The sequence below is a fragment of the Coloeus monedula genome (assembly GCF_965178545.1).
Source record: "Coloeus monedula genome assembly, chromosome: 3".
NCBI classification, from domain to species: Eukaryota; Metazoa; Chordata; class Aves; order Passeriformes; family Corvidae; genus Coloeus; species Coloeus monedula.
The window spans coordinates 57,424,365-57,448,033 of NC_138783.1; the positions used below are offsets into that span (position 1 = coordinate 57,424,365).

General features: G+C 40.5%; 1 protein-coding gene across 1 annotated transcript in view; it reads left to right on the forward strand.

Annotated features, from left to right (window-relative positions):
* The window catches only part of ENOX1 (ecto-NOX disulfide-thiol exchanger 1), a gene marked incomplete at its 3' end in the record, with an annotated part of 136,863 nt that extends 118,178 nt beyond the window's left edge, over window positions 1-18,685 (forward strand). The window contains exons 11-13 of the mRNA XM_082277604.1: window positions 11,903-12,005; window positions 15,421-15,506; window positions 18,554-18,685. Of these exons, the coding sequence (XP_082133730.1) occupies window positions 11,903-12,005; window positions 15,421-15,506; window positions 18,554-18,685 (321 nt within the window). The remainder of the gene's footprint in view (window positions 1-11,902; window positions 12,006-15,420; window positions 15,507-18,553) is intronic.
* Between the last annotated feature and the right edge of the window lie 4,984 nt (window positions 18,686-23,669).

Below are 23,669 nucleotides of genomic sequence, written 5' to 3' on the forward strand. Positions count from 1 at the left end.
GATATTCCTAACTACACCCTAGGTTTCTCTTTTCTCAGAGTAGGTTAATCACTGATATCTTCATCAAAGAAAAATGGCTCTTAAGCGAGGCTTACTTTTGCAACAAGTTGGGCAAAGATTTAAAAAGCTAACCCCCCTTCAGTTTTTGGAAAATTCTGTAATTCCATCGAACTCATCAGAGTTCAGTTCTTGTACTTCACTATACAAAGGTTTAATTTAGGCACTCAAAGGTGCTTGCTGCGAATGTTCCATATTAGTGTATGTGTTAGTACACACATGGCATTTGATGTGGCTGCTCCACGTAGTGTGGCAGCATCTCATTGAGCCAGGTGAGATGGAAAGGGCCCTGAACACAGGGAGAAGAGTAGGAGCTAGAAGACTGCAAAATCATCACAGTAGCTTGGGAGTGTGGGACAAAAGTTGGTCATCTTCAGTGATGAAGATCCCAAGTGATTGCTGATTCTTCTGCTTCACTTCCTTGTGCATGCAACAACCACTTCCTGGTTATCCTACTCGTCAAAAGGCTTGCTCTTCTCGGAACAGCACAGGCTTTCAATAAAAAATGTGCTCAACATGACTTATATAAGAGCAAGTTGAGTCTAAAGTTACAGGCCAGAAAACCCCAGTGCAGGCCTTGGACATGTCAGGAATTGTGTGTTTCTTTCCTATCTGAGCTTCCCAGGTTTGTAAGCTGTGAACCTTTGCCTCAGCAAACTGATGTTAGTCACTGAGTACCTTCCTTGGCTCCTCCCTGATGGAGTGTTCTGGCCTTGCAGCAGGCATTTCTGGAGCACATGGGGTGTGAATGGGCACTGCAGAAACTGAGGCGATGGCCCCTGGATGCATTAGAGAATAAAGAAAGGGTCCTGGTAGCCTCTCCATACCCATGAGCTCAAGCTCTCCATACCCATGACATTCCCTGCAGGGAATGCCAGAAGCTGGGGTTTGTCTCCCTGCCCTACCTTAGAAGAAAAGAGCACAGACTATGGGCACCCTCCAGCCCCTTTCATTGTAGCTGCTGCCCTCTGCAAATGTAGAAAGAGAGCAAGCAGGAATAACAGGCAGTGCGGGGATGAGGATAGATCTTTGAGAAGAGAGAAGTGGGGTTCGGTTTCTCATCATGGGTGTGTTGTGTCAGTAGGAGAAGGTGCAAGGACCCTTACCCTGATTGGATTGGAGCCATCAGGGGGACTTTAGAGAGACACATTTACTGTCTGTATTCAGGTTCTTCTGTCCTGGTGGGGCCAGCACCAAGATGCGAGGAGTGGCTGTGCCTCCTTCTATTTCCTATCTTTTCCATTCCAGACATTTATTTGTAGCCCTTCCACCACTCATTTCTTCTCATTTCCTTCAATTTACAGCACATGGAGCATGATAGATTCAAGCAGCTCTGACCATTTGCAGATCAGCAGCTTTCCTACTTACTGCGACAGGCATGAGGAATGACCACCTCCTGAATTCAATATCGCAAGGCCTGAAAAGAAGCAGGAGTTTAACAGGCTGTTTAGGATGTTATCAAAGAGCCCACTCAGCCTTCAGAAGTTCTTATACACTGGTAGATCAAACCTCCCTGAGTTCCCCCCTTTGCCACCCCAACCCTGGTTTGCTGTTTCAGAAGACAGCAAGAGTTTCATTAGCATGGTACAGGTGTCTCTTCTGGTTAAATCACAGTCTCTGAGATTCTAGCCATGATTGAACCCTACAGGGTGCAAACGGGGAGCAGACCAGGGTATATTCTGACACTGAATGTGCTGCCTGAAGTGGATCTAGGCTGTAGTAATAACCCCTTTGTTAATGTGCAGCAAGAAATCACACCACTTCCCTTGTCCCTAATTAAGAGTGTCAGAGCGACTTGGCTTTTGATTGCAGTGAATTCTGATCATCCGAGGGAGGAAAAAGAGAATTCTGAGACACAATGATAAAACCCATTCAGCCACCCACTCAGCAAATCACAAAAGTTTTTTTACTTTAGATTTCATATGAGCTCCACAGGGAGACAGATCTTCAATGCCCCAAGCTACTTGACATTTTAATAATACCTGATCATTATGTGAAGCCTTTCATCCCAAAGCATTTTCCCCGAGTATTTATACTACACCACATATACAGGAGTCATCCTGTCATTTTGAGTGAGGAATAACATTCAGCCTTATACATATGCAGCTGTGTGCTTAACCCACACAGTGTGCAAGGCAGATTGGCTTGTCAGAGCACTCAGGCTCCCCCGCAACCACCTGAAGGATGACGGGCCACCTCTGCTTCAGCCACAAGCCTACTACTGCAGTCCTGGGAGTTGTACACTACACTCATGCTCCTTCCAACCAGCTTTCAAGGAATAGACATGGAAAAAATGTGACTGAAGTGAGAAAGGAACTTCAGTATTCCCAAGAGCCACTCTCCGTAGTATGGTTTTCATTGGAAAGGGCTTTAAAGATCACCAAGTTCCAATCCCCTGCCATGGGCAGAGACACCTTTCACTAGACTAGATTGCTCAAAGCCCCATCCAGCCTGGCCTGGAACACTTCCAGGAATGGGGCATCTACAACTTCTCTGGACAACCTATGTCAGTGTCTCACCACCCTCACAGTAAAAATTTCTTCCTTGAATCTGATCTAAACCTGCCCTCTCGGTGTAAAGCCATTCCTCCTTGTCCTATTCCAACATGGCCTTGTAAAATGTCCCTCTCCAGCTCTTTTGTAGCCCCCTTTAGGTATGTGAAGATACTCTAAGATCTCTCCAGAGCCTTCTCTTCTCCAGGCTGAACAACCCCAACTTGTCCTGTCCTCACAAGCGAGTTGCTCCAGCCCTCTGATCATCTTCATGACCCACCTCTGACATTGCTCCAACAGATCCATGCCCTTCCAATGTTGGGAGCCCCAGAGCAGGATGCAGCATTGCAGGTGGGGTCTCACCAGAGCAGAGCAGAGGGGCAGAATCTCCTCCCTTGCCCTGTGCTGCTTTTGATGTAGCTCAGGATACAATTGGCTTTCTGGGCTGTGAGTTCACATTGCTGGGTCATGGTGAGCTTCTCATCAAACAATATTCCCAAGTCCCTCTAAGGTACCTCAGAAAGAGTTTGTCATCCTGATCAAGATCCACTCCAAAGGAATAAGAACTCCAAAGTGTTTAAGTACTTTTTGCATACTCAGATGTGGAGATTCCTAAAGTTAATATCTTTCAAATACAAACTCAGTAAGAAAACCATTAACTCTCATAAAGAGTTTAAGGTTGGTTTTCCCTGCCTGTTACTTCTTTTTATTTCAACAAAGACATTTTCAAAACTTCTACAAGTCCCAGAAGGGAAACAAAGAGCCTTTTTTTTTTCTCTCACTTTGACTGTTCTTGAAAAAGTGCATCATTCTTTAGGAGATTGCAAGAGCAATATTTGTGCTAAAGACCATTTCAAAGGGTTTTCACAAATTCTCAGTCTCAAGTAAACATGAAATGTCCCCTTCTACAATGACTTCAGCAGAGCTGGTGGGCAAGTGATGCTTTAATTCAGCCAGCCATTTGTTTGCTCCAATTCTCCAAAACAAAGTGTGCAAAATGACAATTACCTTTTATCTTGCAAAGCAACCACCTTCACATCACATAAAACATCTGTGTTAAGTCATCAGGAACCTACACATAAATCCCACTTTAGAAAATGAAGTTACCTGATCATACTTTTGAAAATGATCATGAAGTAACTTTCATATTAGTCATCTGTATTTTGCATATATACATTCCCATAAAATAAATGTGCTTAAATACAATGAAAAAATATGAAGAGATAGTTTCAACAAGAAAAGCATTTTCAGGTTATTGCTAGTTGCCTAAACTCAGCAGGTGAAAGTTATAATAGTAAAAGCTTTGTAATGAAAAAGTTAAAAGCATCTCTCTGGCAAATGGATCAGAAAAATAAGATGTCAAGAGCACCATAATACAATTAATCTTCACTCCTGAAAATGCTTCTATTATGTAGGATAAATCAGATAAACAAACCTTAGATCCATCCTTGAAGTTTTTCATTCATAAGGTCTTACATTCACAGTTCTAATTTTTCTACATTATTGTTAGAATAATTTTAATGACAGATAATTTTTCAAGTTGTCAACTGTTTATTTGTGCACTCTTAAATTTACAATAATGGTAAATTCTATATTAGTGTATTTTAAAAGTAAATTTCTATGTGAGTGTCCTTTAAAAGTATTTACAATGTGCTGTTGCTGACAAAACTGACACTGGCTTCTTGCACAGAATAAAATAAGCTACCCAGTTTAGGTTTGATTTGAATGAAAAGATGACACCTGGTGTCTATCATTTCTAATGACAGACCAGTTGTATTCACCAGCAGTGCAGCATATGGCAAATATGTCCTTCTGCATCACTAGGTAAATAGTAGAAGGAGAAGGCTCTTGTAAGACCCTGGAAAAAAAGCACTGAAAAGCAAAGGCATTTTAAAATTAATTTTAGACCTGGTGCTATCTCTAACAGTGGCACTAGCTACTTGTGAGAGCTCTGGTTTTAAGGTTGAATGCCTCATTCCTTGCCTTATTTTTTTCATATGTGATGCAACACTGCAAATTTTTACTGTGAACTGAGTTATCCCAGTACAAATAGAAAAGGCCAAGAAACCTCTCTGCATATAGACAGTGCGTCACAAGGCCATTTAACTTAGAGCTAGCCATTCTACTAAAACCAATTCTTAGGCTGTGAGGAGCCAGGTCTGTGTAAAAGATAAGCTTTCTAGGAAGTAGTTAAATCACTAGCACAAGGTAATTCATTTGAAGCAACAAAAGAATTATATTAATCAAAAATTATGAGCAATTTTCTAGTCACAGAATTTTTAGAAGAGTAGTCAGCAGTCAGAAACAGTTACTGATGAGGACAGGCTGAGAGAAGAGCTATGTAACACACATGATGTTTATTTAAGTTAGGACAATTTTAAGTTACTTTCAGAGTTCAGACACTCAACCAAATTTTCATACATCACATCACAACACAGTGTGTAGCCTGCGAAGGGGAACAAGCTCTGTTAAAGAAAGAATTAGAGACATTTGGCCCAAACCAAGTAGTGCTTCTTCCGGGAGACCTGCAGCTACACTGAGCACATATTCTTCACAGTCACGTGGAAGAACACACATCTACAACACATGCATCACATGCATACATCTATATACACTTGGCCAGCCACACAGATCAACACAAACTCAGCATTCATAAACATGAACAGTACTGATGTACAAAACCAGCCCTTTCTGGCTGATCAGGGTAAAGGTCCATTAGCGGGAAATACACGTGCAGACTTACACATATACACAATGCAAATCCCTCCAGAAATTGTACTGTCATCATTTAGCCATTCCCCAGGCTCCATGGTGTCCCTAGTTGGTTGCTTGGACCCCCCTGTCTCTCTAACTGTAGCACCCTAGGCACATGGCTCTCTGATTGCTGACCCCACTCCAGCTGCTCTGCTCAGACCCCCTCACAGCCCCCCCGTGCACACAGAGCAGAGTCCCTCACCCAGGAAGAAAGAAATTGAGTTTAATGAGTGTTATACACGTGTACTGACCAGCAACCTGTTCACATGCAACCACTCACTCCCTTTTATCCCCTCCCAAATTGCCATGATCCCTCCCTTTTCCTGCCTTTTCTTTCCCTGCTAAGGACACTCAACTAAATTTTGTACAAACCCATGATGCTCTGCTCCTACATCCCATAATAAGTTCCGTATTCCTACAGGCAATGCTCTCTCAGTCTGTAAGATGTTGCAGGGGGGTGGACTGATGTTCACAGGTGTCACGTTAGACCCCTGGGGCTGATGCTTACCTGTGACAGCCCTGGAAGTAGCTGGGTCAGGGGACTCTGCTTTCTCTGATTAGGTTATCACATCTACCCCATTTGTAATGGCACCTCTGTACTCCTTCCTGCTTGTGGAAATAAGTCTTCAATCACAAGTATCACAAGGATGGAGTAAGTGGTGGTGGCTGGAAAATCCCATCTGCAGGGGATGGAGGCAACCCTCTGTTGATAAGGGTGCAGGACTGGGATGTTGGAGAGAAACTGCTGAGCCATTCGACCTTTTTGTTGCCCATCCATGTATTCTGCCACTTCACCTGATCCTGCTCTGAGCAAAAGGTTGGACTCCCAAGGTCATCTGCATGATTTTGTGACGCTGTGAACGTCTGAATCACAATCACTGCCTGTGAGAGTACTCATACATTGCCACATTTGCAAGGAAAGTTGATTTAAGTTAAAAATTTAAATAAGCTCTTTCATTGTCATTTAGCTCAACTTGTATTGAATAATTTTGAATTCATCGTGGATAACAACACAGACAAGGACAGTAGCCCATTCTGAACTGACGACCATGCTAAGCTGTCAGAAGTTGTCCTGTACCTCAACCTTGCATGTCCCCATAAATTTAAGATGCCTGACTTGATGTGCATTGAAACTATTGCAAGACTTGCATTCACTTGATTGGAAATTGAATTATGCTCCACTCAGGTTAAAAGTGCAAGATTAAATTTTCAAATGTAGTTCCGAAGTACATTTAAAGAGAAACTAGCAAAGCAAACCCATCTACACCAGATTTTAGGAGGTTCACAGATAAATGCAAATAAATTAAATACATATAGTTTGTCATGTTGCAGTCCAATTTCCACCCAAGTTTGTAGTCACACCTGCCTGGTCCTCAATAAGCAGTTTGGGCAAACTCACCTGAAGTCCAAGCCCTGTTCCGTGGGCTCAGAGCAGGCACATGTATGCCTTTCAATACCTTATAGGCTGCAGATTTGGTATCACGTGTGCATGGCTCTTCCTTCTATTAGAATTTTAAAATTACCTTTTATTTCCAAGCTTACAGCATCTCTCTTGCCTGCTGTTAATTGCCTGCAAGATTTTTGCTTATGTTTCAGATATATAGTTTTTTCTCCTCCTACTCATTTTCTCTCATAAATCCCCTGGCTGATGAGAAAGTGTGGTGTATCCCTTCCATTTAACAACATTCAGCAGTTGCTCTGTCATATGCCCGCTGTGACAAACATCAAGTCTTTCCTTATTCTGCTGCTGTTTTAATGCCTCAGACAATTGGCTTTGTATGTATAGTAAAAATGCAAACTTTTCCAGAGGCGGGTAGGTTTATGGGATTTTTACTGGGTGTTTCAGAAGACACAATATTATTTTTATCCTGTCACCACACAATTCTTCAGAATTCCATAAAATACAACAAAGAAAATGAGGTCGTTGAAGACAGTATGCAAGCAGTCATCATTCCCCCTAGATTCAAAGATAATTATCAAACACTTGGATTACCCAGAGAGTGGAGGGAATATTTCATCTCTCTGGATGTCATTGCATCCTGGTCACATGTCAGGTATCTTCAATGTCACATTCGTTAAATCCTGTGTTCTGCCTTTCAAAGCAGAATCCTGAACAACAGATGGTGTAGATCTGCACTCTGGCAGGAGGAGCTTCCAGGTAGGGTAGCTACTGTGCAAGCTCTGTTCAACTCTTGCTCAGTGTTTATGGAGAATATCAAGTCCTCACTCCCCCCATTTTTAGGGATGCTGGCTAGCATATATTTTCAGGCAAGAACAAATATTGTATATTGTCTGCCTTTTTTACACTAGTTCAAGACTGACCTGAAGAGGATTAATGCTGTCTAGATTAAGAACTTTTTATTTAATATCTTACTTTTCCATAGGGAAAAAAAGAAACCAATAAAGGAGAGAAAGACCCAAGTCATCCAGCCTAAATATCTGGAGCTTTCTGATCTGCTAGAGCCCTGGAGTGCAGAGCTAGCCTTTTGTTCATACAGATCTGTGATTATCTCCTGTAGAAAGTCACTACATCTCTTCTACTCTTCAGGAGCTCTGTGTCTCTCTCTGCAAGTGCATTTCTCCAGGAGTCACTCTCTCATTTGCCTTGTCTCCAGTGTCAGACCCAGCTGCTCTCCGGACAGTGAGACCAGGCACCTTTTGGAGCAATATATTTCCCCATTCCTCTTCCAAAAGAATTTTCTTCCAAAAAAAGCTAAGATACTCGAGTGAATGATGCAAACCAAACTTCTCTCCCACCTTACAGACAGGCTTTATACATCCCTGTGCAAAACTGCCATGTATGACTCTCCACAGCTATCAGCTCTGTGTCAAGAGTGGTGTCAGAGATCTGGTTGTGGAAATTAAAGTCGATGGGATAAAATTGTTATTTGCTGTCCTTTGTTTCCTCCAGCAAGTTCTCCTGAACTGAAAGTTTTCCAGAAAGACTCTCCATCTGTTTCTCTCCCCCTGGTTCAAATGCAGGGAGCCCTGAATCAAAATGATGGTCCCAAGCGGTATCTGCAGAACCATAGGGTTTTCAATCCCATGAGGGAAATTCATGTCTTTTCATCATCTGCTGATGGATGAAAGTGTCATTTGCAAGAAAAAGCTCTAAGCTGGCAATGGTGAGAGCATCACACAAAATGGTTGCATTCATACTGAGCAGCTCCGGACCTGTCATCATCAAATTGGTCCTCCAAGTTTTCCAATACCTGACATGATTCATGAATAATAAATAGGACCATGTCCCTAATGATCTCCAGGTGTGATTTAACCTGGATTAAGCCTTTCACATACTGCATTTAGATCTTGCAAGGTCATTTCATTTCTAATAAGTAGCAGTTTGCACATGCTCCGCTGTGTTCTTGTCTTGTAATGCAGTAACTGACAGATGGTAGCAAAATATTCCTTTTATAATGAAACCTGCTGAAGGAGACTGCTTAGGGCCTCAGAAAATATAATTTGCCAAATAAAGAATGGTCTCCAGGAAAGAAAGGAATTACTGTAATGTAGTATATATTAAATAATTTTCCTCAGGCATCTGGTGATCAGTAGCTTTTTCTCATGTCAGAGACGTGACCTAACTGTTTTTTTCCAATTGTTTATTGCCTCATTCACCTTTGTACTCTTAAAAGTCTTGTTTCTGTGGGTTGACATAACTGGTGCCTCTAAAAAGTGTAAACTAACTGCATAAGGATTTGTTGTAAAGGCCTCATAGGTACCAGATTTGTATCTGCAATATGTTGTCAGATTCTTAAGGTTTTCACTTACACTATAATTAGCCTAGCTTCTGGGTGAATTTCACACCCATTTTTTAGACCCAATTATGCCATTTCTCTTAAACCACTATTAATTTCTAGCAGCATTGCTACTGAATTCTGATCTGCTTTATGTGGCTATGCACACCCTGTATTTTCTCATGGCCTGTGCACACTTCTTTTGGCAGCTGAATACATCAGAGTGGTCTAATTTATAATCTTCTGTGAGGCAGGTAGTTTTGGGTGGCAGAAACCTCTCCTTTTCAAGCTTCCAAGAACCTGCAACTTTCTTCTAAAGCCAGGGGTTTGATCTATCTTTGCCACTCGTTTCCTCAGGCTTCTCCATAAATTTTTTTTTACTCTTTTATCCTCTGTACCGACATACAGCTAAGGAAGACTTGATGTGACTTCCCTTAGTATCCCCTTACACTGTCCTATAAATCATACAAAACGTTCTGCACAGGCTCAAATCTAGGCATTAAATGAGAATCCATCTGTGCATTTCTCCCAATGGGATTATAGTTTCTTTCCCTGCATCACTGCTTGACAAAACTTCTAAACCCACCTGAAACTGCAAATGTGCTGTGTTTGGGACCTGTTATATCAAATACACATCTCTCTGCTCTCTCCTTCCCCTCTCAGAAATTGTGATTTTTAGACAGCTTTTCTATCTCTGATGAAGTCAAAGTTACATCCTAACCTATACACACTCTGGTGGCATATGCTGCTCTGCATTCCTGCTGCACTATCATGAAATCTGTCATCCAGCCCTCTTCTGGTCTGTAACCCCCTCATCATTACTGCCCTCTTGGAGCATGTAAACACCTTTTTTATTTCAGTTTCTTACCTCGGTCTCCTTTCACTGTTTTTGGATGTCATGGCCAGCAGTAGATCAGAATTTGCATTAGCCTTTGGCTCTGTCAGGAGGGGAATCAACAGTTTAGATGGACAATTTAGAGCATGCTGCTGCTGCTGCTGTAATGTGCCCTGTGCATTACAGCGCTACAGGAGTGTTAGTGCCAAGGTGAACACCATTATTTTAAGAGGGGATCACTGCCAACTCTTAAGCTGCAGACTCCCTAAACTAAAATACACAACTAAAATGTTATTTCATTTCTACTAACTAAAAAGGCAGCAGAGGGTGACGTGTGCACAACTACACATAGATCTCTGGCCAGGAGAAATGCCTCAGCTGGCCATTACAACTGCAACAAACCCCAGATGACCCAATGGATCTCACTTCTCCTTCAATGTGGGCCAGGGTCTGTCAGAGCCCCTTGTCACTGGGGTCTAAGGACGCACATCTGCATGTATGTCACCCATGTGCACATGGAGCTCCTTAGCTGACACATGGCAACTTGCTCTTCTTTGAGACGCCAAGGAACACTTGAAGCCACGATGCATCTGAGCCATCAGGCACTGCCTATCTGGCAGCTGCCCCTTGCAGTAAGCCTATAAAGAGCACAGACTATGTCACTGGGGTTTTTTGGGTTATGTTATTTGTTGTTTCTTTTCCTTTTTCAATTGAGAATGAGGAAGCGTGTGACTCTTTTTACCAATCTCACAGACTGTGAAGCCTTTAGTCATCCATAAAGAGGCACATTTGACATATTTTGGAGTTCATGCCTTTTTTTAGCATGGATTATGCACACATTCAGAAATGCCTTACAGCAACCCAAGCCCACTGTCCCTCTTTTACTGCCAAAAATTCTTGCCAAAAATTTTGGAGCAAGGCACCACACCATGGGTATGTCCTAAATGAACCACATCATTATACCAAATGGTACATATCTGCTTGCATTTAAGGCTGCCCAGCCCCATGCAACGTCCAGCAGCTTACCTGGACTCCCTCAAACAGAGCAAGAGCACCATTCCTTCACAGTCCCACCTCATGCTATCGTATCTCCAGTGCCATGCTCTCTGCCTCCGAGGTTTTGCATGGAACTGCTGAGCATTTCGCAGAGCAGATGCAGCAGTGTGAGTCACTGCCTCACCGAGGAGCGAGTTATTGCACATTGGCTGCTCCATGGAAACAGGCCATGGATACACTTGAATATTGTGCAATACACTCTAAGGCCACTTGCATGCTTTGGAGATAATTTATTTACTTCACATGTTCCCAGTCACACAACTGCCTGGGTACTTCTGATGGAGCACCTGCTATGTGATCTCGTGGATGAAATTTAGGTGGTTCAGGCCACCTGGTTCCAGAAAAAAAGAGCTCCGAGTAGGAGCCTTGACTTGTTTGCCCTTCAGGTTGGTGCTCTTTCAGTCCTTAAAACAAGGTAGCTTTATGCAAGCTAGGAATAGTCTTCCTGAAATGTGCCGACGCTCAAAACATGCCTGAGAATTGTTTTGGATAGGCCAATGCCATGCCAGGTACTGGTTGAAAAGTGTAACAAGGCAGTGGGTTGCGTTCTAGTAGCTAGAAATGTTGTTAGTGACTGCTGAATTTACTCTTATGGCTGTAGTTGAATGTTTCCATCCATGTTCCCTGGAGGCGGTCTTGGTTTACAGCTTTAACAGCTACAAAATGTGAGTTTTCTGACCATCCCCACACTTTATGGCACAATCTCTCCAGCTGTTATAATGAAGAAGCACTAGCAACAAAGTTACTACTTACTCCACAAGCAAAATTTCTCTTCTTGGCAGCACTTGGCATAAAGGTAGTTCAAAATGTGTCTTAATATTCTGCAAACCAATCAATTATTTATAATTGTCTTGTCTTTAGATGTGAATTAAAGTAATGATTTTTTTATAGAGTTGAAAGGAAGCAGACAAGTTTAATTGAGGTAAATGAAATCTACATGACCACCTGTTTGTTTTTTTTAAACTTTATAGGAAATCAATGTATTGACAGTAGCGTTGGTCAACCAGGACAGAGAAAAAACCTCAGAGAAACGAAGCCCAGGTCTAAAATCAGAAAAAGAGGCACTATTAATAGGTAAGATAACTCCAAAGAAGATTTTTGAGAACAAAATGCCTTCTAACAGCTTTCTGTTTTGCATATGTGTTTACACACATCTTTGTGCTAATACAAGTAAAAAAGAAAAAAAATTGACTTTTTTGTTTCATCTGTGTTCAAAATGGCTTTTAGTAAGAAAAATTCTAAAATACAAGTGAATTTTGCCTTTCTGAAAAATTCTGCAGTTTAATGAAAGTACTTCAGGTATGAAGATAATTGCAGGATCTGCATTTATACTTGAAGCATGAATGTATGATGACTTTATTTACATCAAGATTATAGCAGGCCAGAGTTGTGTAGCTTGTCATATGATTATTAGACAAAGTGGTGAAGGAGAAGGGGAGGGAAATAATATTAGTAAACTACCTAGCAAAAAATATGTATACTGCATGTATTAAGCAAGCCAGATTTATGCCTTTGACATTAGGTGAGGGAATTAGCAATATGAATATTTATAAAGAATACCACAAGGACTGTCATATCCTTTACCTAGAATAAAATCTTTAAAATAAACTCCTAAAGAGTGCCTAAAGCTAAAGTTTATAGACAGTGGGCCAGCTAACTGGTATCAGGAATTTAGCCATCCAGAACTGGCTGTACCCATGCTACCCTTGGAGGGAACGTGCCCCATTCACACCTGTGCATATTTTGCATTTGGTTTCAGTGGGGCAGGTTTTCATGGAGGCCCACAATTCCAAAGTGTACCCTGTGGCATGGCAACAGAAATGTTGACCTGAAACAACAGGCTTAATTTTTTTTGGTTTGATCTTTTCACAAATCAGTGGTATCCTGTTAAGTGATAGTTCCAAAACTACCTTAATTTCTTTAAATGCAACTCATTTTAATCACCTAGGCACCAGGAAAATAGCTGGTTTATTCCTGAGGCACAGAGTCAGCAATTCTCATGTTCGGTTCAGACCAAAAAGGTCATTTGAAAGTGAGAATGTGTTTAAATGTTTAAAGTGCTTAGGACACAAACTCCCAGTGACTAGTGAGAAGCAAAACAGTGGAATGTGCAGAAATGTGTGACTGGATTGAATTCTGCTTGTTATAATAAACTGGAACTTTTAATTGCAGGGGACAGTACTTAATCTGTTCAAAGTTCATTCTGTGAGAAGGACAGCAAGCATGGGATTTTAAGAACAGAATAACAAACCTGATTTCTAGGTCACTCACTATTTGACTGTAACAAACAATGGCAGTGTCCCAAAGTGGGTCCTGTACATCTGCTGTTCAGTGGAACACTCAGATAAATAGAGTAATCTCAGTTCAGATATTACTGGTCATAATACCCTCACAACTGACTCACTGTTACAGTTCAAAGATAAAAGATTCCTCAAGATGGATTTCATGTTATCTCTTCCTCTGAGGCATGATCAGGTGTGGCAAGGGAAAAAAGGGCCTTGCCTCCATCTATTCACCAAGTTTTTCTGTATTTTAAAAAATACAATGTTGTCTTAGAGGAAAAAAGTATAAAAGAAAAAAATTACTAAAAAGTTATCATGGAAGTCCAGTCAATAGCTACAAAATATTGACAAATTAGTTACTATTTACATTATATGAAAGAGCTGGCTTTGAATGTCCTGAATTGAAAAGCCTTGGGAACCACATAACAGATGCAATGACGCTGGTAAAATGTGATTTGAGTACCAATTGGATTTCCAGTCATCTCATCCAAGAGTGATGGTCTTGGCTTTTGCTTCTAGAGCTCATGTGTGGTTGCTTGTAGTCACCCACTGATGCCTTTGGTTTTAACTTTTATATTTTTCAAATCATGTACTGCCTAGTGTGCAACTCTGAATTTTCCTGTGGCCTGTTAGCTACTGTTCTCTCATGCTGGTTAGACGTAACAAAGCCTCTCTAGGTTTGCTTTCCAAGGACACCTATATTGTCTCAGGCCCAAAATGTGTAAACTAAAGCCTTGAGAGGAGAGGCAAACTTGGGGTAATTACATCATTGACTGAAGTTATAATTAGAGAATTAACCCTGATATGCAAATGAACCAAACTTATGAAGGTGTGAGGAACTCGTGACCCATCTTGGGTGTAGCCTTTTGACTGCCCAGGGTGTACCTTTGAAGGGCTTTCAAATAAATACCTACTTTTATTCTCTTATTTTTGTCTAGCCTCTGTTTTTTAGGTGGCCACCTCAAGGCTTCACCACAGCACAAAGAAAGTCACTGCTGCTAGGACTTGCCATAGTAGAAAATTTATTACATGCCACTCCTTATGCAGGACCAGAAGTTTGTAAATGCTGTTTGAAAAGTGAAGGAGGAAAAAAGGTGTTCTTTGCAAAGCCAGTCTAAAATGCGTTAAATATTGCTTATCAGTTTCAACCACGGCCAGTACTTGGGGAAAAACGAAATCCAAGATTATCCTAATTCATTCAGCATCAAGAAAGCAGTATGGCCTGCAGTACACAAGATACAGTGACCCATTTTTGTCATTTGTAAGCATTTTTAATCCTGGTGTTTATGATTTAAGTAAAGGAAACTTCCCCTAGGGTGGTTCAGCTAAGAAGGTCATCCAAAGAGAATTGGAAATATTTGTTCTGATTCTTACAGTTCAGCTCTCCCCAAACAGCAAGTAACACACATGCCATTTTGTATTTTCACTGTTTGCTTAGAAGAGAAGCAACTGGATAGTGGTTTTAATAGCAATACTGATGCCCCAAATCTTGTTTTCTCTGGTCACCATTATTAATGCTGTCACTTGATTTTCACTGCAGAAAAAATCTCTAGACTTAGATCCTGACTCCTTCTAAGCCACTTTTAATTCCCATACATTTTACAGTCATCCTGAAAACAACAATGAAGCTAGACAGAATATGCTCTCTCTTAAGAAAAAGTAAATAAGCAAATATGTCATAAAGCATTTGTGTTTTCTTCAGCAGCAGTTAGGGGTAATACGGATTAAACACTTTTCATAACCAGCATCTGCATAATTACTAGAAAAATTTGAGGGAGTGAGGGTTCTGACACAATTGTATGAAACATTTTCACAACAGAGAATCCAGTGAAGGGGAAAAAAACAATAATTTTACCATTACAATATCCACAATTTTATATTGGTAAATCAAGCATAAAATTAGTAGTTGAAATGCTCCCAGCAAGGCTTTGTTTAGAAATTCCTTTATTCATCAGTATATTATCTTGGTCACTTACTTGCTAACTGCTGTCATTCCTGAAGATGAACTATTGTATTTAGCATGTTACTATGACTGTATTAAAAATGTGCTGTTTTGTTATGTTTATTGGGTTGTGCAAGAAAAATAAGAATCATAATCCATATTGAAAAACCTGCAAGAACAGACTCTTCAGAATTATTTTGCCTATTTTAATGATGCAGTGCCTGAAATAATTTTAATACTTTGTGTGCGTTTGTTTTTAATACAGGTATCATATCCACATTTCTTCACGTCCACCCTTTTGGAGCCAATATAGAGTATCTTTGGTCTTATATGCAGCAGTTGGACTCTAGGGTAAGAAAAAATTAATCAAAATCTGTTTTCTCTTTAGAAATACTGTATTATTCTTTACTGCAAGTTAAATTCTTCATGCATTTCCATTAGAAAGATAATGGGATATGGGGCTTGGGGGTTTGCAGTCTTTATTCATTTGCAAATTACAGTGCACGTGCTTGTGTTGAGGTCTTTGCCTCGCACTGCTTAGCTATTCTTTGTGGCACAGAAGAGCGGAGCTCTAAATGGCAAAGACTAGCAGCTGATTTCGTGACACATGATTCTGAAATATAGCTGAGGAGAAAAAAAGCAGAACAAGAGGCCATCAAACTGTGCAGCTCTTGGAGATGGCCCTTTATTCTTTGAAAAGTTGTTAGTTGTGTGTCACACTGAACTGAACCTTCATGAACACAAGAATGGACCATCTAGGATGTCCTTTGTCTCCACGTGGAAGCAGAGATGACCTCATAAAGGAACTGAGTGACCCTACTGCTAATTTCAGTGAAGCTGTGGCCAAGACAAAAGTGAAGCCAACACAAAACAGCATGCAAAGTGTTTATTGCATCGGTTCATATGGTTCACAGTCAGTACATACCTGTAGGGTAAGATTCTTTGACTTACTTTTCAGTATCTGCTGTAGAATGAGATGAAATCAAGCCCCAAAATGGGCCTATTCCTCTCCACTGAATATTAACCTAGTCAAGGGTGAGAAGCTCAAGTGTGAAATAGCCACCTTTGATCAGGTGAAATGTACTCCAAGTGCTAAACAGCAGCTCTGCAGGATGCCAGGCTGCCAGAGACACTTAGCAGATGCAGGGGTCACCCTGCAGCCTGCGACAGCTCTGTCCCATATCTGCCAATACTTGGATGATGGTGCTTTCCCAGATCTTCTTGCATCACAACTCCTTTGATCCTGGTGATATTTTGTTCCTGAACAGCCCCCTCAGCCTATAGCTAAGATCAGCTTCCCACTGCTTTGAGGGGCTGCTTCATGCTCCTGGAGGATCCTGGATCCTTCCTCTGTTTCTATGAAAAAGTAGAGCTAAAAGCAGAGGAGATCCTGAACTAGAAGCTCACTGGAATTAAGATTCCTGTGCAGTGATAAGTGAGAGGGATGATGAATTTGTTAGGTACTGCCTTCTGGCCATGGCAACTCAGGTTTGCTAGTGCTTTACAGCTCACTGCCACCCACCATGAAAGGGGAGTTGGGCATGAGGATGGCAGAAAGAGGTGAGAAATTGGTGAATTTCAATTATTTTTAAAATGTCTGGTTTTATCAAGACCTGATGAATCCAGAGCTTCACACCTCCAGACATTCTTCTGCTTCTCTATGCCCCTGCCACATGTGCACTTTCCTTCATCTTGTCCTGCATCACCCAGGATAAGATGATGCCCAATCTCCTCAGTTATCTTTCAAGTCCTTCCTTAACACAGCATTTGGCTTAGTTTGAACTGCTTTTTCCCTTGGATGACCTCTCCAGCTCTGTATCTCTTGAGTGGTAAGAGCAATCATCCAAAATATGGACTCCCTGGGCTCCAGCCCTCTTGCTCATTGCTTCTGCCCAGTGAGTTCTTCGACATTCTCCCCCTGCACTGCTGTGGTCCCTTCTTGTGCATGACTGTGGGCTCTGTCCTTGAGTTTTTGCTCACATGAGTAACATGTTGACTTCTGTGAGGCTGCCAGGGTCAAGCTCTTGAGTTGCAAACAGAGCCCTCGAGGAAGGAGCACTGTCTCCATCTCTGCAGCTACCACCAGACCTACCTACTGCATAATAAACACAGGCTGCAAAATTTGACCTCATTGGTTTATTTTGGAAGAAACTGCTTGTAGAAACAAATTACTTTTTAATAGCGTGATCCAGAGATGCAATCTCAGAGATGAATTTCAATTACTTTCCGTGGTTAGCCTGTCATTCCTCGCCTGAGCAGGAATGATAAGGTCAGCATACCCGTGTGGGCTGAGGGCTCTGTACAGAGCTCAGATACATCACACAAAAGTAACCAGACACCCACTGCTGCCATGTGAGTACTTGAGAGAAGGTTTGGATCACTCTGAGTCTGCCTCCAACAGTGAGTTTTGGTGCCACCTTTAACAAATCATTTAATCTTTCTGCTGCACTAACCTCGACAGAAAAATAAGAGGCAATAGATACTTTCTCACCCCCCTTGGGTGTACCGAGGTATAATTAGCACATTTTATGTTTACATAATGTTTTAAAAAGAAAAGTTTTCACCATAGAAGGTTTCTACTAATATAAATAAGCAGAAATATCATTATTTCCAGAGAAGCCTTTCAAGCCATGGAGATACCTGTGGATAACAGGCAGTACCCATAGATTTCTTTGCTGTTCCTTTCATGACTACCACTTTAGAAGCAGTCAGATAAAATGGCTCATGTTCCATGAGTGTTCATTTCTTGACTTCTCCACTGATTATACCAGGAAGGCTGCCTTTGTGAAAGTGTTTCCTGTAATGAGAGCCTCTTGCCCATTAGGAAGGTGACCAGTCATTAAGGTTTCAAAGTGATAAAAACATCCTGACCAATGCAGAATTGGGAGCTTTACTGCTTAGTTATCTGGGGCTGCTGAACTGGGTAAGACTGAAGATGGCTCCATGGATAGTCAGCCTTCAATAACAAAAGGGAGCTGATAAAGTTTTTTGAAAAAGAAAAACTGATGGAGCTGGGAGAAGAACTCAAGAGCTCGTAGGCTGAGAAGAAGAATAAGGTCCCATCTGCTTCCTCCTCCTCACAAGAACACCCGTGACTGTAGTTTTTAGATGGACTTCATACCACACTGTGGCCACAGCCCCAGCATGGCAGTTGTCATTGTTTTACAGTGGGATGCCACCTACAAGAGCAAAATCATTCCTGCAAGGAATCTGCACTTGCTTTGGAGTCTGGAAAGTCATGTCAGGCTAAGGTTAAAAAAAAATAATAATGGTTGGCAGTTTTCATATGGCCTGGATTCCGCTCCCCCACACCCCTATTATATCTGTTCTTAATGTTTCCTCTTTACAAGCTACAGGGCAGCTTTCTCACTTTAATTTTACCTTTGTTTCTTTCTCAGATCTCTGCAAATGAAATAGAAATGCTTTTGATGAGACTGCCACGCATGTTTAAACAAGAATTCACTGGTGTAGGAGCAACACTGGAAAAGAGGTGGAAGTTTTGTGCCTTTGAAGGAATTAAAACTATCTGACTGTGACTAGTAATGAAGCTATGCAGAAGAAGAATTTCTAGAGCATGGCAGGGTTATAAAGTATTAAAGTAAGAAATTTGGGTTTGGGCACATAGTAGTATGTTTTCAAAGTTATCCAAGCCTAATTTTAGTTACATTTGTGACGTTCTCTTGTGAGTGGAAATGTAGTTGTGCACCAGTTCCTAAAATAAAATAAAATTTAAAAAAAAAAGTTTCAAAATGTGACAGATTGTTTCCTATGAAAACTGAAGAAAGATACCACAGTCATAATGATTTCAATACTACATGTCCTACATCTAAGAAAAGCTCATTGAGCAAACAGTTAAGGAGAAAGATTGCCCAGTTACGGTCGCTAAGCTACAGCAATTTATATGTAATATGTAGTAGAACTCATTAAGTTTTGTTATAGAAAGTTCTTTCTGTTTAGTAAGAGAATTGAGTAATTTTACAGTGAGGAAAAGCATACCAAAAGAAAACTTGAAGATGTGTCTGAAGTTATTGTATTTTGTAAATTAAGTTATATGCTGTACCAGGGATTTTTGCCTTATTGAAAGAGGCCTGAAAATGTGATTGGAGTCCTCAAGAATGCTTTATCAAGAATATTATTTTTCTAATGTAACTATTCTCCATTACAAGTTCTTTTAACATGGATTGCATATCAATTTTCATAAATGTGTAAATAAGGAGGAAACCAGTGTTACTGTATTGTATTTGGTATGTAACATTCAGGTTTATGCATCAAAATAAATATTCAGTTGCATTACTGTTACAAATTTTATAGCAGATATATTAATTTTTATCAATAAATATGACTTCTACCATATTGTTTGTATAAGTTTTTCTTCTGACATTTTTGAATTTTAATCAATCCAGCAAGAGTCTCCTGGAACTTATCTTTCCCCTACCTGAACTATCCATTGCAGATAACTTGGTTAAATGAATTATAAATCAAAAAAGAGCTTGCAATATTAGCTAAGATTAAAATAATTTAAAATATTGGTAGAGGAAGTACCAGCATGGACCTTTGATTTTTTTTTTTCAACAAGCGGACAGGTGAAAAACTATCACCTTCAAATTTCTCATTTTCATTGTTGTGTTGGGTAAGAACTGCTGTGGGTAAGAAACAGCAGCCGCCTTGGAGCCACGCCCCTGTGCAGGCAGAGGAACCAGTCATGAGAGAGCTGGTCCTATGAAGTGGGGCACCAACAGTGGGAAATATGGAAAATTCAAACAGATGCAGGGAGAATTCAGATACATGTCAGAGTGATGTTTCACTCAGGTTATTCAATAAACAGCAATTAGTGTCAAATGCATTTAGTAGTGAAGGAACTCTCCAACATGGCTTTTGGTGATTGGCACTTTAGGACCTATTTCTCTTCTAGCATCTACCTGGAATATAGAAATATTAAATGAAATGCTAATTGTGTACAAAAGGGAAAAGAAGGTCTACTGTGGGAGAAAAGAGGTTCAACAGGTCTATTATGGGAGAAAATTATGCTTTCAGGCAGTACACACAAAATTAAAAAAAATAAAGTACATCTTGATTATGGTTGCTATAGAGCCTGTGATAAATTACTCCGGTGAAACTAGTAATTATATGCCAGTTATGTTAATGAAAATTAACTAGTTTAATCCAAGTAACAACTCTTTCCTCTCTTGAGATCATACAGTTTCATGAATAATTCTGGCAAAAATGTGTTAGTTCTGACAGCTTGTATTTAAGTACTGTAACATAAATGTGTATGGATGCCACTTCGGCTAGGGAAAAAAGATGTGAGAAAACTTTCACCTTGTCTTACTCCATGCCATACTTACTCATTATATTCTGACCTTCCTTTCCTTGTGTCCTCCTTTTTTTCCCCTTTAGATCATTGTCTCTCTCACAAAACAACTTCAAATCCAGATAGTCAGAAAACATTCTCTTTTTTGACAGAACCTTGTAACCTAATCACTGTATTTGCTTTGCATGTATTTTTTCTTCTTTTTTTTCTTCATGGGTTTTTCATGTCTGTCTAGACCATCAGAGCTTTAGAAGGGTACCCTTTTAGTCCTTGTACAGTAGCAGCTGAAGGGGAACCTCTTTCACTGGATTTTAGATACTGCCAAAGAAGATGTAAACTTTGAGTATGAATAGCATGTAGGCATCCTGTATATTGTAATACATCAGTTGAGAACTTGAAACTCGGGGAGATCCTCAATGAATATCAGGTTGGGACCAAGTACTAGCTTTAACTTTGTGTGATTTGGGGGAAACTGGATTAAAATGTTGAGCTCCCTCATTTTAGGCGCTGAAATGTCCCTATAATGACTCTCGGGGTATCCAGCTGGGAGTTCTGCAGTTAATACAAATGAGATTAATAACAAGAAAGCCACCTTCAAAAGACACCTAGACTGGACATTAGGGAGCATTTCTTTACTGAGATGGTGGTCAAACACTGGAATGGGTTTCCAGAGAGGTGATCAATGCCCCATGGCTGTCAGTGTTTAAGGGTATTTGCACAATGCCTTTAATTACAGGATTTAACTTTTGGTCAGCTCTGAAGTGGTTAGGCAATTGAATTAGATGACCCTCATAGGTCCCCACAAGACCTAAAGCAAGTTCCTGAAGCTGAGCCAGGTTGAAGGAAGATGCACATTTGGCTAAGGCTCAAAGCCAGTCACAGTTAGCAGGATCTTAACGGTAGTGGGGAAAAAAACAAGGAAAGGCCAAAGAGGCTAACCATGAGCTCAAGAGATAAGACTGAGCCACAGCCTGGCATGCAACTGCAAGTTATGGAAGGAAGTTATAGCAGTGTCCCCTCTTCTCAAATAGGGACTAGTGGAGCAGGAGAAGATCTGGTTTCTAACTGCCCCGACATGCTGAGGGCATTTTGCAGGGAGTTGTAAGTTAGGTTGATCTGAACTCCTGTTCTCCCAGGAGAGCTTTTCAGATCATCCTCAGCTTTGAACTGTCTTGGACTGATGGCAGGGGTGACTTCCATCACCTTAGAGAGGCCAGCCTCTTGCTGCACTGTATCTGATTCCCACTTGAAGGATTAAGAGATACACTCTGCAAAACCTCTTGGACAAATGTGCATTTCACCCTGCACATTCCAGGGAGCTAACTATAACCTCTCGGTTAAACTGCATTTTATGTCCACAAGAGATGTTTTATGTTTGATCTTGTTTGATGAAGACTACATTATCCCCATCACTGAAAAGGAAATTCTTAATATCTCCTCCTACATAGTGGAGTGAATTGTTTATTGAAGTGTGTGTGTTTAGGGCAAAACTTGCCTGTTCAGGACTGCCAGAGAATCACATTCACTTAAGAAACAGCTATACTGAGATTTAGAGAGAATCCTGTATCAAGCTATGCTACATTTAACTACACATGATGTGCAGCAAATACTGTGGAATCTAAAGCTAGAAAATTGGTTGTAAGAGCATTCTGGGTGGTTTGTTTAAGTAAAAACTCTGGTCTTGCAACCATTGTTTTATTTAAAATCCGAATGGCTTTGACAGTCAGTGTATGACAAAAATATTCTGGGTTGATGTGAGTTCATTTGGGGAAGGAGGTTTGGGGAGAGAAGGAGGGAAGAGAAAGAGTTGACTTTGGATATTCTTTTTGTGCTTCTGGCACCAGTAAGTAGCCAGGTCTGATGAAGAACTGATGTCAATTTCATCCACTTAACAAATGCATCTCAGTGTTCAGCATTACAAGTGTGAAGCTTTTATGATTTTTTTTTTTCTTTTTTGTGAAAGTGTACAAGTTGTCCCTTGACTTGTCAATCAGGTTATCCTGCTCTGCAGCTCTTTTACCCTAAATTTTCCCTCAAAAAAGAAAGTAGAAACAGAATAAAATTCTGGTTCTGTGTGTGATTGCTTGGACTGCAAAAGGTGACTATGTATTTACTGAGCTAAAACAGAATGTTTCAAGAATAAGCAAGTCAACTGAAAAAGCAGCCAAATCAGGAAATTATGCTTACAAGGTACAGATCCTCTGACTATATAAACCCATTACACTGAATTCATGGAAATCGTAATTTGTAAGCAAAATCAAATAGATATGCTCAGGAGTACCTTTGATCACGTGTTTTTCCTCACACTGGGTAACATTGTGCCTGCTCAACAGGGATATTTGTGGCGCAGCAAGAGGAAAAAAGCATATATTTCTTTAAACCTAGCAGACAGCATTCCTGCAATCCTACCACAGACATATTACAAACATTGCTCAGACTTCTGGCTGGTAAGTACTTCTTGCCAATTTATGTACTTTTATACACATAACATTGAAGCCTAAAAAAACCCCACTGACTTGGACTGCTCGTATCTTAGCCATGTCACTGTTAATTCTGTAGTGATCCCAATAGCATATGGTGGATTAAAATACACCTCCCTTAAAAGCACCCAGCCATAATCAAGGTTATCAGCTGATGAAAAATATATTTTTTTGCTTGACAGTTTCTTAGTAGAGATTAGTGTTTTCAAGATTGGGTCCTAACTTCCTAACTTCATTTTTTCTAGATTCTTCTAGCCAGTTTTGTTTTTCTCTGCAAGATTAAATAATCCTTTGGTATTGCATATTTTCTCCCATGAAGATATTTATATATTGTAGTCTATTTACTTCTCAGTATTCTTTCTCACAAGCTAAACAGATTGAGTTTTTAAGTGTTTTGCTATAAAGCATTTATCTTATCTTCCTCAAATCATTGCATCCTTTTTTTTTAATATCCTTTCCAATTTTTCAAAACTTGCTTTAAAATGTGTGGCGAAAAACTGTTACTTGAATTAAACTGATCAGTTTACAGCATACAGACATGCAGCCACATCTCTGCTCCAGTTCAACTCTTTGCCTCCTATTCCTATCAGATTATAAGGTGATCACCAAGGTCAAAGCAGTAACCCAACTGAATCGCTGCTGGGTCATTTTCTTCATCCTGGTGTAACAGATTCCTCTGCATAGATATGCTTCTGTCTGCTAAAGCCTGGCTTTTTTTATCCC